This window comes from Pseudoliparis swirei, chromosome 7 (genome assembly GCF_029220125.1).
Source record: "Pseudoliparis swirei isolate HS2019 ecotype Mariana Trench chromosome 7, NWPU_hadal_v1, whole genome shotgun sequence".
In the NCBI taxonomy this organism is placed as follows: Eukaryota; Metazoa; Chordata; class Actinopteri; order Perciformes; family Liparidae; genus Pseudoliparis; species Pseudoliparis swirei.
This window is the reverse complement of record NC_079394.1, coordinates 4,033,497-4,048,672: the sequence shown is the minus strand read 5'-3', so window position 1 is coordinate 4,048,672 and position 15,176 is coordinate 4,033,497. Positions and strand designations below refer to the sequence as shown.

At 42.1% G+C, this 15,176-nt stretch overlaps 1 protein-coding gene across 3 annotated transcripts in view; it reads right to left on the bottom strand.

Annotated features, from left to right (window-relative positions):
* LOC130197326 (EGF-like repeat and discoidin I-like domain-containing protein 3) overlaps positions 1–15,176 on the bottom strand; it is a 110,225-nt gene that overhangs the window by 25,918 nt on the left and 69,131 nt on the right. For all 3 annotated transcript variants that reach the window (XM_056419950.1, XM_056419951.1, XM_056419952.1), the window contains 4 exons: positions 10,538–10,719; positions 6,154–6,309; positions 3,556–3,700; positions 3,163–3,347 (listed from right to left, as the gene is read on the bottom strand). In XM_056419950.1, coding sequence (XP_056275925.1) covers positions 3,163–3,347; positions 3,556–3,700; positions 6,154–6,309; positions 10,538–10,719 — 668 coding nt within the window. The remainder of the gene's footprint in view (positions 1–3,162; positions 3,348–3,555; positions 3,701–6,153; positions 6,310–10,537; positions 10,720–15,176) is intronic.

Sequence of the window (15,176 nt, the reverse complement as noted above, 5' to 3'; positions counted from 1 at the left end):
ATTCTTAAGGAACTTACAAAAGACAGACAACTATTACAAAGAAAAATAAGTCAGAACATTCTTAGAGCTTGGTTATACATTCATGTATTGTTAAGACTACTTATTTTATAAGAATGGATTGAGAGTGGAATGCCATTTTATTTAATGATAAATACACTTAAAAATAATTATACAAGCCTGTATTAGACTGAATTAGAGTTGCTAAAGCCGCAAACTGATGGTCTATTTCCGGGTAATATGACAGCGACAGAAGCCTGGAAAATATCAGGAAGGGGCCCTGACTTCTGATAAATACTACTACTGATATTGGACCACTACTATTGGACTACTACTGAGATACTACTGATATTGGACCACAAATGAGACAAGAATTCAGACAGCCTGCTGTGTGCCAGATCAAACACTTTCTGACTCGGTAGTCAGGGAGTGAGGCGGGGGTTGCTAGTTAGCTAATTATTTTGCTTTTGACTGAATATGTGAGATAACCTCGCCCCATTAATTTAAATATTGCACATGGAAATTAAAAAAAACCTGTGAAATGAAAGGTTCTTGAATTAAATAAAAGTAGTCTTTTGAAAAAGCAATATTGAATCATATTTATTTCCTCATTTAGTTATTTCAGGATTTATATGAAATGAAATAGTCTGCTACTGAAATGAGATCTAGTCCACTCCTATATATAAAAAGTCCAGTCAGATATGTGATGTTTGTAAAGGTCCCCACCGCTTCCACTGCACACCAGGGCCGTTGTCTTGATTAATAGTAATACTTAATTTGTCATTAAGGCTGATTAATTCCATTAATCTGTGAGGTTTAAAGTCATTCAGTAATGTCACTAAGAATCAATTATTTGCCATGGCAACCAGTATGGAGAAGACACTGATTCTGTGAGTTTAACAAATGCATATGCGACGATCACTTAATATAAAAAAAGTGGTCAGCATCAACAGCTGAATCTATGTGAAACAGCACTTTAATCCTAATGTCTTCTTGTCCAAGGTGTGCACAGAAAGGGTCCTTGGCAGTGGAAGCCATTGATTTTCTCAATGCGTCTGTATAGCATATTTTCTTTACTGTCGGCACATCACGTAATATGAGACCACAAGTTTTCTTTTAGAAACCCAAATCAGAAATCACAAAATTACAAAGAAAAAGAATGTTCATGAGTCACAAACAAGCGACTTTTTTTTTTTTGGAAGAAGAAATCGCGCGCACCAAGACACCGAGGCGCCAGTGCAATCAATTTTGCTTAGCCAAGCTCCTGGACGGGGGCCTTCCTAAGTACCTGTCTCCTCCGACACATGGACCAGCATAGCTTCGTTCTGGGCAAAAAGCTTTCAGCTTAATAAAAAAACATATCTGACTCGAGACCCGGCCAATCTAATAACGGCCAGACAAGTCTGCGTGACTGCAGAGTGCAAACTGTGTCACTGCTGGGAAGCGGCATGCGAGGAGCGAGTGCAGCAGAAAAGCCAAGAAATCAAAGAAATCACTCTGATCTTCAATACCCCGAGAAGACGATCCATATCGCAATTTCTTCTAGACTATCAGTTTTACAGCTTGAAGTGAGATGTGGTTTCTTGCTATAAAAGCAGAGCGCATTCACTGCTTTTTATCTTAAAAGGAAAAAAAAGAAATCCAATATATGAGACCATACGTGAGGGCAAACTGGGCGTGATTGATTCTGATTGATATGCATCTTAAACTCCTGAGGCCTCCATCAATCTCACATATTGTTAAGCGGAAAGACTGTGGTGTAAACGTTCGCTTAGAGATGGGTCTTGTCCCTTTCAGGAGACATTTTCAGCCATCAGTTACTGGAATGAAAACAAATGGATTGCCTGTTTTAATAGAGATAGAAAGCATGTGCTGCAGTCGAAGATACCGGCTAAACTCTTAACAGAGGCAGCGTGGGTGTTGGAGTCAAAAGGACCGACACGAAGAACAATGACATGACGACCTACAGTTCTACTGACTACTTCTATGCTAAATGCTATCTAATAGAGGGAGGGTTGTGATATATAATTCCTCCACAGCTCACACGGTACACATCACTGAAGTCCCTCCCTATAACATACTGTATAATTGAATCTGCTTTGCATGCATTACAATGTCCACGCTATTAATTACTATGTGACGGAGGGAAGTGCTAATCCTCCAGCGGAGTGAAAACCAGCTATACAAGCACCTGACTGTCTGTTGTGCAATTCCCTGCTAATATATTGATAACATCTTGATGTGGGGCCCTCAGTAACAATGGACACAATATCACAAACTGGACATTGACCCCCCCCCAATATTTTCATGTATTTCTTATTTTTATTGATTGTTAATTTAGGGTGACCAGACGTCCTCTTTTCTTTTCCCCGGACGTGTCCTCTTTTTGAGACCTAAAAAATGCGTCCGGCAGGGATTCCAAAAGCGTCCGGGATTTTGCTTCGTCGGATATTTGTGTTTCTCTGGGTCTTTCACAAACTAGTTATTACGCGCTTACACGTTTTGGAAATGGTATCTCCCTTACGTTCCACCTTCTTGCGTGAGCTGACAGAATAGAGAACAGTCATTGGTCGACCGATCTCAGGGTTGCCAGATACACGATAATTATCCTCCAAATAAGACCATTTTGAGCCTTCGGTACGATACTTCACCATTTCTAATCTGGCAACACTGAGCACCTTGCCGCCTCCACTGGTTGCATTGTTTACAGCACATGACATCTGCAGCCGTGCCGAAACGTAAATGTAAGTTCACGGACGAACAACAAAATAAATGCTATACACTACCCCCCCCCCCCCCCCGCGACGAAGTGTCCTCTTTTTCACAAACTCAAATCTGGTCATCCGAGTTAATTGTTTGATTTATTCTCCTGGTATGCGTGTATCTGCATTTGTGTGAAGGGTTAATAATGGCTAGGATGAGTAAAGCTCAGACAGGCACTGAGGTCAGCTCAGGGGTCCTTCAGGAAGAAAGCGAGGGAAAACGCTACACTAGTAATTAGCTAGTTACAGACCAACAGCCTGCAGCCTGCGGTGGTGTTTCTGTGCTTTCAGTTGGTAGAAACAGTTATCAAACCCATACACGCCTGGATGTCATATGTGTCCAAGTGTGCAACATTGACAGTAGATAGAAAAAAAGATACCACATTTAGCAATGCCAGCGTACCTGTAGCCACTGGGACTGGTCACTGTGTCCAGCTGTCCAAGCATTGACTTTGCCCTGTTTGTCCAGCCGAGCCTTTCCGGGCTCCCAAGTGAACATGTCCATGTTGAGCGTCCTGAAGATGCTGGAAGCCATAACCTGGTAGTCCTGGATATGGCCCGACTTCATTCCCAGTGGTTCGGAGCAGCCTGGCCACAAAACAAACACTTTTATTCTCACCTTCCTGACCACATAACACCTTCTGTTACGTCCAATGAACATTATTTTCAGTGCTGTTGCCACATGATGCAGCAGCATGACACAACGGTTTATAGGAGGCTTATTGCGGAGGATTTTCAGATCACTACATCATTAATTTGTGCGTAGAATTGGATGAAACGCGCTCAGCTCCCTTACCTGTCAACTCACAACCGAGCAGCTCCATGCGGAGGGTGCAGTGCCTCCTGCAGACTTGGGGGTAAATGCGCACGTACTGGGCTTCAATGGGAGGGGTGAAAGAGTTGGCGGATGGAGCGTTGTTATCGACGTTTCCTCTGAAGATCTGTTGCAGGGGTTGAAAAAACAGCAGATGGGGGCGGGGAGGATGGATGGATGGATGGATATATACTTTATTAATCCCCAAGGGGAAATTTGTCGTCAACGTAGCAGCACCAATAAACTAAACACACGAGAATAAAATATAAAATATAAAATACAAAATGAAGTATATATATATGTATATAAAATGAAACATATATGTATATATATATACACACACACACAAACAAATATAATACAATGACTGTGCAAAGTATACAAAGTAAAATATAAAATACAAAATAAAATATATATGTATATATACAACATATATGCATACATAATACAATACTAATGACTGCAGTGTAAAAATTAAATAAAAAATAAAAATATTAAATATTTTGTATAATATAAATTTTATATATTATACATTTTCTAAATATATAAATTTTATATATTTGTTATAATATAGCAGGGAGGATAGTGAAGAAGATCAGTTTTGCCGTAATGTAGCAGACTATCTGACGCCGTCTCTGCGCCGCAATCAACAAATTGCTGTCATTCAAGGTCAATGAGCTGGAATTGCAGTGAAAAGTAGACGATTTCCCGCACCATTTGAGGCCGCAATTCATATGAACGGTGGCGTGTTTTGAATTAGTTCTCCAATTAAATCGCCATACGTTCTGGAGAGTTTTGTCCCAAAGACCTGAGACGGAGACACTCAAATTCAAATGACTGATGTGGTGCATGTGTGAGGCGCGGAGAAAAGGAGACAGAGAAAGAGAAAGCAAGGGAGAGAGAGAGCAGTGTGTTTCCATGCGATAGGAGAAGTATAGGAGCTGTCACCGGGCGGCAACGGGTCAATGTGAACAGAAATCCCCGATTCATATGAGGTCAAGAATCAGGGCGAGTCACGACCTCAAACAGCCTGACAGACTCTTTTGTTTCAGGTGTTTATCCTACTCAACTCATACGGTTTCCACCTCCACCTCCAAAAATACTTCATGTAAATGTCCCAATCTCACTCACACTCTGGTTTTCTGGACCGATTTTTTAAATCATACACTACCGTTCAAAAGTTTGGGGTCACGAAGAAATGGCCTTATTTGTCAAAGTAAAGCACTATTTTATCCAATGAAGATAACATTAAATTAATCAGAAATACACTCCTTGCTTCAACGCTGCAAGTTATTCTACCCATCGGTGTTGTGTGCCAGTGTGCTTGCCATTGCTCTGCTGGGGAGCAGCGCCGGGGGGGCAGCGCAGCCAGCCGTGACAACTGCTTGTTAAGGGGCTGCTCCATCATCGGCTGCCTCCATCATCGCTGGCCAACTGAGGTGAGAGAGGAGAGGAGGAAAGAAGGAACTGGTTGGTGGATTGGGGAACCACCACACACCACACACCCACTCACCAGAGACAGAGGTTCTCAGTCTTCTCCTCCTCCTCACGCACCCACAAGATACAGGAGATACAGAAGGCCGCTGGCGGGCTCTAGGCTCTACAGTTCACCACCTCTTGCCAACCCACCCTTCTTATATTTTGTGTTTTTTTTTTTTTTTTGTTGTGCTGCTACTGACTCGACAAATTTCCCCTTGGGGATTAATAAAGTATATATCTATCTATCTATCTATCTATCTATACATTGTTAATGTGGTAAATGACTATTCTAGGTGGAAATGTCTGGTTTTTAATGAAATATCTACATAGGTGTGTGGAGGCCCGTCTCTAGTGTTCTTATGGTACATTGTGTTTTCGCCTTAGAAGACTAACGGAGGGTTAGAAAACCCTTGAAAACCCTTTTTAAGTTAGCACAGCTGAAAGTTATGCTGGTGAGAGAAGCTATAAAACTGGCCTTCCTTTGAGCTTGACGTTTGAAGAACAACATTAATATTTCAAATAAAAATCATTATTTCTAACCTTGTCAATGTCTTGACTATATTTTCTATTCATTTTGCAAATCACTTGATAAATAAAAGTGTGAGTTTTCATGTTAAACACGAAATTGTCTGGGTGGGTGACCCCAAACTTTTGAACGGTAGTGTACAAAGAAAAGAACAAGAACAAAAACAAAACTGAGTCACTGTCCCGTTGAACAGATCTGAAGAGAAGTTCGGGAGCCGCGGTCATTCGGAGCTTGGCCAAACGGAAGCGAGTCGTGCTTTGCCGTCAGGAATGACAGAACGCAGTGTGACCCGTCTTGTGGCTGTTCGTCCCCAAATGGTATACAAATTCAATCTAGATGTCATACAAGTGGAGGGGGGTAAGGAGCAGCAAGATGGGGCCCACTGTGTGCTAGCTAATTAAAAAGCCATCTCATCATGTCCTCCACCCTGCCCTTGACTGAGTGCGCAGTCTCTAGTTGCCGTGTGAGCATGTGTGTATCTTTGTGTATTAGAGTGAGAGGCTAAAGAAAAAAGAGGGGAGGGATGACAAGGGGTGTGTATGCGCTGTGTTTGTGCGGCCATGCGTGTGTCTCACCATATCGGCATCTTTGCCCTTGACTTTGTATGTTCTCCAGGTTTTCCCGTCATCACTGTAGGCGACTTTGTAAGACTTGACGTACTCTGGGCTGCCGATACGCTTTGCACCCTGGGTAATTAGACCTGTGACCCTCATTCTCCTCTGCAGGTTTATCTGTGGAGTCAAAAAAAAGGCAACATTAAGGAATTATTTCTTCATTTATAGACAGTTTGCACGTGTACATCTGTGTCTGTGTGCGTGCACGAGCAGTATGCACACGGACGTCATGGGAATCAAGTCACCCTTTTGTATCTTTTCAGTCAGGGCTATCCATCTTATTCAGGAAGTCTGTGATCAAATGAAACATCTAATCAATCCCCACGCTCTAGATCCAGTCTGTAACCCCGTGCAGGCTGTCAATATGGTGCCAATGACAAGCGGCTTGGGGAGGCAAGAGGAAAAGACAGAGCTAAGAAAGAGGCAATGCATAAATGTTTCCTTAGATCCTGTTAAAGGTTTGCTTTGACATGTTTTCACTCTGATCGAGTCCATTTCAGCAAAACTGCACATATTCCACATAGTTTCCTCTCACACATGATGTTTGACAAGAAAAGCTCATCCGGCTAAACCCTCGGAGAAAATATAAAAACACAGCTGTCTAGTCTTCCATAGCTGCAGAACAGACGGTAAAGCAACATTGAGTGAGTGCTAAGGAAAGGACCATTAACCTGAAATGGCCAGACCTAAAAAAAAGAAATGCACACTAAAACCGAATTTGAATTACATCATGAATTGGCCAAGTGCAGCTAAAGGCATGAGAGACAACAACATCCATATCTCTATTTCCATGTTTCAGTTTATGTTTGTGAAGCTGAAGTCACTTACTATTTAGGAACATGAACCACTTCCAAGGTAATCCATGATAAATGGAAGACTAATTTCCCTGACAATGTGACGACATTTAGGAGGAGATTCCAGCGGCTTGAGCTTATTTTACAGTGCAGGGATGTTTAGCATTACTATGAAAAAAGGCAATTTACTATAAAATAAGGCGAGTAAAATATTTCAGAGTAAAAGCTCAAAACTGATAGTTTGAACCCACTGAGTTATGCTCTCTTTTTCTGTTGAAGAAAATAACTAACACTCTCAGCTGTGTCTCCTGAGGACATTAGAGATCACATCACTGGCTCTTTCAGATCCAGCAAAAGAACTTAACTGAAAAAGTTCACCAACCTTGTCTCAACTGTCAAACTGTAATGGAGTAATGCATAATAGTCTTATTGCAGTGTTGATTTCCTGACTAATTTCAAATTGTAGAGAAAAGACGTAATTACACATTTTCTTTTTTCCTACGCACTAAAACCATCATTAATTATACACAAGGACCCCTCTTAGAGCCTAAGCGCTGCGATGACTCCCACCACTTTTTCCCATTCACGGCATTTCTTCGCTCTTTTTCTCTGTAGAGATAGATATTTCTTGCCCTAATTAGAAGCCCCGTCACTAAAAGGCCACTGCCGGGATAATTGGCGTGATCGTTCGCATTTTCAATGACTACTCAGAAACATATGTCTGTCACCTGAGTGCTAATAGTGAGGCATTTATTTGGTTCGAATGAGGCATCATCGGAAACATCCTCCATGGGCAGACCTTTGTTCGTGGATGAATAGAAGGAAATACCCGTGTGAGAGGCAGTTCATAGCTTGAAAAAAGGGTATTTCTATGAAAAGCTCTCCAGCGCTTATTAATAAGCCTTATTCAAAATAGAAAAAAAAGATATTTATTCAGCTTCCAGGTCTTTTTATTGGCAAGACCACTAACTATTACCAAATATCATACCAACAAGCAAGACCTCATACATACATAACAGACATGCATTAAAAAGTCAGGAGCACACAAAGTGATAACATATCCTCTGTTGATGACACACTGACATCACAACTGTTAAGGGAATTGCAGTCGTATTATAACAATTACATTTTCCTATGTCCTTGAAGAGCCCTGTGGCACTGTTGTGTGAAAAAAATACAAATGAAAAGAACACGCATGAGATTCATCCTGAAATTACATCAGCTGTGTTCCTTTTTACGGTTCATTTTGGTCATAGAGGATATTAAATGGCCTAAAGCAACAGTCCACATCTGAGATGCTGTGGCAGGACCAAGAGGAGACCACCCCGCCAACCACCTTCCAGTGGTTTGAAGTGGCGGCCACTGTTAGAAACCAATCCATGACTCACAGCAGACATCAAGTTGCTGTATTAAAGTTCATTAACTCAAACACATTTTCATCCTATTTAAGATTTGGTGGAACAGCGTATTGCATTTAGCCCAAAATAATGCAGAATAAAGACTGTTGTACTGCAGTGTGTGTATCCAAAAAGCTTTTATTTCAATTTCTAATGACCGCAGTCATGCTGTGAATGAGCTGTAATAGAAAGGTATTCGTCAGGGTCACATCCCAACTCCCGAACAAATGATAGAGTTGAGTTTTTAGTTAACTTTAAACTAAGTTTATACTGAAATGAAAAGGGGCAGAAAGACACAGAGTCTCAGCAGGTTGCATAAATACATACAAAACAATACTAAACCACTGATGAGATCTGCATGTGAACATTACGTCATTAACCGTTTACCTTGCATCAAATTACGTCGAGACCCTCGAACAAACGTATTTGAATTGTTTCACTCTTCCAATGCAGCCGACTGGGGCAACATTTAGCTGATATTGGCCAGACTTGCAGCATATTTCCCTTGAGTTTCCAAATGCAATTTTATGTTTAAACTAGTCGTAGCAAAGCGGCGGAGAACAGATATTCTGACAGTACATAACTGTGTGAACAGTCGCCATCTCAATCCTCAAACACACCCAACAACATGAATAGAAACACAATATATACAGTGCATGCATGCTCTGTTTGCACTTCTCTGATACATTATTCAAAGTATGTTGCTTTGTGTTTGATTTGAAACAAGAAACACAGGCTGACATCCAAAAAATACACACTGCACCAGAGAAAACCGAACGAATAGCCAGACCAATCGGATCCCTTTCCCGATAGAGTTGTCATCCATCAGTGTAACCTGTTTCAGACGGCAGATAATGCAAACGCAGCCGTGCCACATCACTCTGCACGACACAGGGTCGACTCCTTAAACGTATTCCCAAAACACCGGCATGACCGTACACCTCTGTTCCCACATCCCAATTATCCAGGCCCTCCATAGAAACACACAATGCCTCCGGTATCCCGTGCAACATCCCACGTGGCATCATTAAAGTCAGACAAACCGCCTGAATGTTTTATGTCCTGTTCTCCTCAGCATCTCCATGTGCCAGGCCGCTTTTCTCTCACTCGTGTCGACTGTTTCTTTGGCACTCTCTCATTCTCCTTCTTTTACACATCCACTCTTGCCCTGTGATACTATGCTCGGTCGCGTCGGGACCCGACCGAGCCATTTATATATCTATGCATCCAATTTGGAGGTGGATGAGAATATTCATATTCAAATATATGTATCGTCTGACAGTTGTTATTTATGCCACCGCCATTTCAGCACAGAGTCATCATGTGTGACTATTTGCTCAACATAAATCCAGACATCGGTCATAAACTAGCCAGATGATGTCATGTGAGGGAGCTGCGTCAGCTTCAAAAACACCACTTTAATAATTGCCTCATGCAATTATATTCCTCAGGTTATAATACTATACTATTACTCTTTGGTCGTGTATACTTTTGAACAATAAGCCCAAACTAATAGCACAGCCTGAAGGTTCCCTTTAACCAAGAGCTGTAAGTGGAGACTATAGTGGATCAATGATTTTACAATTGACAGATTTTTGATGAGGACCCTTAGGTTGTCATAACCGTTCTACGGTATTTACTAAATGTCTAAAAGAATACCTCAATTGTTTTACTGAATTCAATATTTCTTGTGGGCAACAGAGACATTACTTTAAATATCAGTATTGATTGATGTGCACATTCATAAATCCCTCTTGACAGCAGAGAGATTTGCTGATCAGAAAGCAGGGATGCATTGAGTAATCCTCACTGCATCATACCTTTGTTGTCACAAAACTTCAGTGCCGTTTATATACAAACATGTCACATCAAATCATCATCACAGACGCAACAGCCGCCAGCTGAAGACAGCTATGCCCTTTCACAGTGTCCATCACCCTTGATTACATCTACATGTGTACTCGCGAGTAATTAACTCCAAAGCTATCACTGTTGCATTTCCACTTTAAAAAAAAACAAGTGATGCTGTACGGTACGGAGCTCACAGCTACCAGTTTAAAGCCGCAACAAATAAAGCGTAACTGTAATGTAGACCATGTGTTTGTTCATTTGTGTCTGGCCCTGCTCCGCTCGTGTCCCGTGGATGTGCTTTACCTGGATCCACGGCCATCTGTCGTTTTCGGCGGCAGTCCAGGCATTGACCAGGCCCTTCTTGTTGAGGCGTGAAAAGTACGGGTACCACTTCTGCAAGCCGAAGAGAGCGCGGTGGGTGGAAGAGGCTGTTATCTGTTGGTTGGAGATGATACCGCCCTCCATGCCCAGTGGTCCGGAGCATCCTGAGTGAAGAGAGGGAGAAGAGGATGATCATGTCATTTCAGCACTCAGAAACTGAGCCTGTGCAATGATTATATATTTCAAAATATACCACCAGGGACATATTTATATAATATTTTGTCCCCCACCTCTTTCAGAGTCAGTCAGTGCGTTTACATGATGGTATAATTCGAATCTTGCTTTAGTCGGACTATGCTATCTTTTGGGGGATCTGCTGTTATCTCAATATACATGGCAGTGAGTAATTTGAATCATTGGCCTTTGAAAGCATGTCATATCCGATACGATAGGTGGCGCTGTTTTCATTTCAACTCGTGGTGATACAGCCATTTCCACTTGACCTCTTCACCACTACCAACAACAACCAACAACAACAACATCAACATTTCGAGAAAGATGGCGAACTTTAGTATGTTCAACTCCTTCAATACATCCCTCTACTATTCTTGCATGATGTTAATCGTGACATTATCGTCTCTTATCGTCTCTTTCGACTTCCGGGTCACGACATGGGAGGGGGGGGGGAGGGCGGGGGGATCTCAAGCATGCGCAAAGACGCAAAGTCCAGTTCCTAATCCAATTCACCGTTACATGCCGCGATAGTCGAATTATCAACCGGATCGGATTGAGTTATCCAGGGGTGTTAATCGGATCGTAGTCGGACCGCACATAGTCGAACAAAGGTGTTTACATGAAACGGATCATTCGATTTCAGTCCGACTAAGCCAGTTATTCGAATGCATGTAAACACGGTCACTATCCTTGTTTGTCTCAGAGACAAACACCTCAGTATCCTCCATGGAAATTAAAATGGCAACATTTCCTTTTTTTCTTGTGTATCTTAATGATGACCTCCTACTCAGACCTCGTCTTTAAGGTCGTCATATATTCGTGAATGCTGACTACTGTCTTTTCTTATTGTAAATGTTGCTTGGATTCATCGTACAATTATCGCATAATTGGTTGCATTTACAGTCACGGCAGCCATCAAGAGGAATCGTATCTGCCTTCACGCTGTCCACATCCGATGGGTTTAGAGGTTGCTCCTTCATCTCTTCCATCAGTAACCCGAGGCCTGAGGCTTCCTCCCAAGGAGCTGCCGCTGCCACTTCTGGACGGCATCATCCCCAAAGTCAAGAAGCTTTGTAACAGCTTCAAACCTCCTACAGTCTGCAGTCAGGAGGCATGACAGCAATGTCTTCACAGTGAAACACGACACTGCCGTGTTTGACCTCTTACACCTTATTGGTGTATCCAGACACATCTATGGCATCTAAATAGACGCGCATGCATTCCTGTGGTGAAAGGAGTTCTGGCTTTAAATTGTGCTGCACAACGATCCATTGTTTGTATTCCCATGAATAAATACAAATTGGAAAAAAACAAATCCGAACAGAAAACACACGGTAAACTAAATGCAATGACGACACCATGGTAAGTGGGCATGTATCCAAACTGTATGTTTGATAAATATAAGACACAAATATATGAATCGATAGCAAAACAATATTAACACTGTGATTGTTTACATCTCAACTCAGGATTGGTTGAATAAAGATGGGATACGCATGCGACAGTAACAGTTAAACTGTGCTCGGCGATATTTAGCGTATCACAATCAAGAGAAAATTCGACGTTACTGCAGATCCTCAGAATCCTTCAGCCTGAATACATTGTATTATCGTGTTGTGTAAGTGAGATTGTCTCTCCATTAGATATCATTCAATCTGTAAGTTGTATTATGCAACGTATTCACTTAACATAAACCTCGAAATGTGAAGGAAAAGCAACAAGCTGAGCGGTGACACAAAGTCTGTTTAAATTCTGCTAAACATTCAGGATACAAAAAACCTGCTTCGTTATATTTCTTCTAGCCCACAGGGCCTCTCAAAAATAAACTTCACAGCTTCACAGCTGTATTCAAGAGGTGGTTTGTTCGTTGTGACAGATGTTTCAGTTTTAATTAGTCTCTTAGTCGAGCATAGTTGACATAAACGCAAGGATTTATAGCTGAGCCTTTTTTGTTTTAAAATACCTTTCCTAATCATCATGATTAATATATGACGAGAGAACAGTTCTAGAGCTGCCACCTTCTTGACAACTACATTATGATTTTCTATTTAGGGTAAATTGGCTCCACGGTATTTAAAAAAATTCATTAAATAAAAAGATGGACATCTATTGAAAAATATGCTGAATATAAGCCCTTAGTGAAAAGGAGTGTCTAAATAGGAGTGTATTGGATGTGTGTGATGCACAGAGAAACTACCTGAAATTGCAGTTCAGGAGATGTAATTCTCATTCTTCCGACCACTCACAGAGCTAAAACACTACATATCATTCATACCCATTCATACACTGATGGTAGTAGCTCACATGCAATGTGCCACCTGCCTATCTGGCTAACATTCATACAACATTCACACACCGCAAGCACACTTTGGGGATACGTGTCTTGCCCATGGACACATGGAGTAGCAGAGCCGGGGATCAATCCTCTGATTGAAAGAAGACCCGCTTGAGCCACAGTCACCTCTGTATTGTGTTTGCACAGATGATTAAATAGCTGTTTTTAAGAGCCTTAAACCCACAAGTGTTGGGAAAGCTTAGGAAACTGTGTCTTAACCCCCCCCCCCCCAATTTTCCTTGATTTGATCATTGTTTAAATGTAATGTTCTGTTCTTCGTCACAAACAAACAAACACAACACACTCAAACTTAAAAAAAAACAATAATAAATCTTAATAATTTAAATAATAATATAGCTGGGGGTCATGACCTCCTAAAGTAAAATATGTCAGTAAATATAAAGTAACAGGAGGGTTAAACATTGGAATCAAAAAATTGAGAAAAGGAGTAAGAGGGGAGGGTTTATTTCGGGTCAAATTGACCCGAAGGCAACAGGAGGGTTAAAAGAATGAGGACATATCAAGTAGAAGAGTCCCGCCACAGGCACAGTTCGTTCACGCCAACTGAGCCGTCGGTGTCGGAGTAAACCGGCCTTCAGGGGAAGCCTGGAGCCGCGGTCACCCGAAGACTGTGATGCCGTCTCCGGCGAAGCATTTTGAACCCAACGTTTACACAGAGACCCACTGGGGACACACACATTCCTGCAGACAATGAAACTGGCAGGGTTGGGAGCTGCATGGAGACGTCCCCACAGAAGAAAGCCAAGAGTCAGAGAAGAATGGAACAATGAAAACAAGCCGAGCACGACTTATCCATCTGCTGAAACAGTGGGGCTCTTGGCAACAGCGAGGCAGGGAGACAGTGAGCAACGTCCTGAGGGATTGACTGGAAGCTGCGAGAGAGCAGAGTGTATTTTCTTTCAGTGTGTTTGTACTGACATAGATGTGTTTATATTTCCCACTCTTGGTAAATCACTCTTGCTTCACTCGTTCTTCCGTGTGTTTGAATCATCGCTTCCAGACTGATGAGAGGTGGTGTAGGTGGATGTGTTAGCCTACTGCTGAAGCTAAGAGAAGTGTTGGATGATCTGACGGATGAACTGTATTCACTCGTATTAGTGAAGTTGTAGAAAGAACATTCAGCCTTTATTTTGAGATACTAAACCCATGGCTAAGACACAATTACCATTGTGTTGGATGAACAGTAATACATGTAGCATTGTTAGCACTCTATGCCTAATCATATTTTTTCAGAGACAAAGAATATCCGTGTGGATTTGTCCGTCAGCGAGATATCGCAGCAAGAGATTATAATCGTTTTCTCCCATTATAGGCTATAATTGTATCCTTAACTATGACATTATATGAAAAATACACAGGGTATGTTGACGGGCTCAGATCTCAAACCTGAAGTGAGAGGAACATAACTTTAGGTTTTGAAATAAGTGTCTAAAATTGCACAATGAATTGAATACTTGTTCAGGAAAATCGAGACTACGGATCTACGGCCATGCCAACACCTCTGCCAGGCTGTACTTGTAAAGAAAGGGGACCAACATTTCCTTTGAGTAATTAGGCATGTCTACAAATGGAAAACTAAGGGGTGTTAATTGACTTGAGGGTGATAACTCCTCACCAAATATAAAGAATGTAGAGAGTGCAAATCGATCGTAAGAGCAACACAACATCCTTTCAATTCATCAGAGACTCTGTGGACATACAAATGCTATGATAGCCATGCAACAGATGGCATATCACCCAGATGTGACTGGATACGGAATCTCTGTCGGCTCCTTACGACCTGAAGTTAAGGGGCGTCGACACGGCGTCATGTTTGTCTCGCTGCTGCGCCTCCTCGGCAGATCTCTCGTAAGAGTTTCCATGTGGATGTCGTCGCGAGACACCGTTGCAAAGCCGCAGTCCTTACACCTTTGCAGCGACGAAGGGCCTCTCGTAACGAGCCGCCTGCCAGTCGTCCGTCAGAGCAGCAGAGGCAGCCAGCCTCCGGGCCTTGGCCCGCTGGCCCCCGAGCATACATCACCGCTGCGGCAG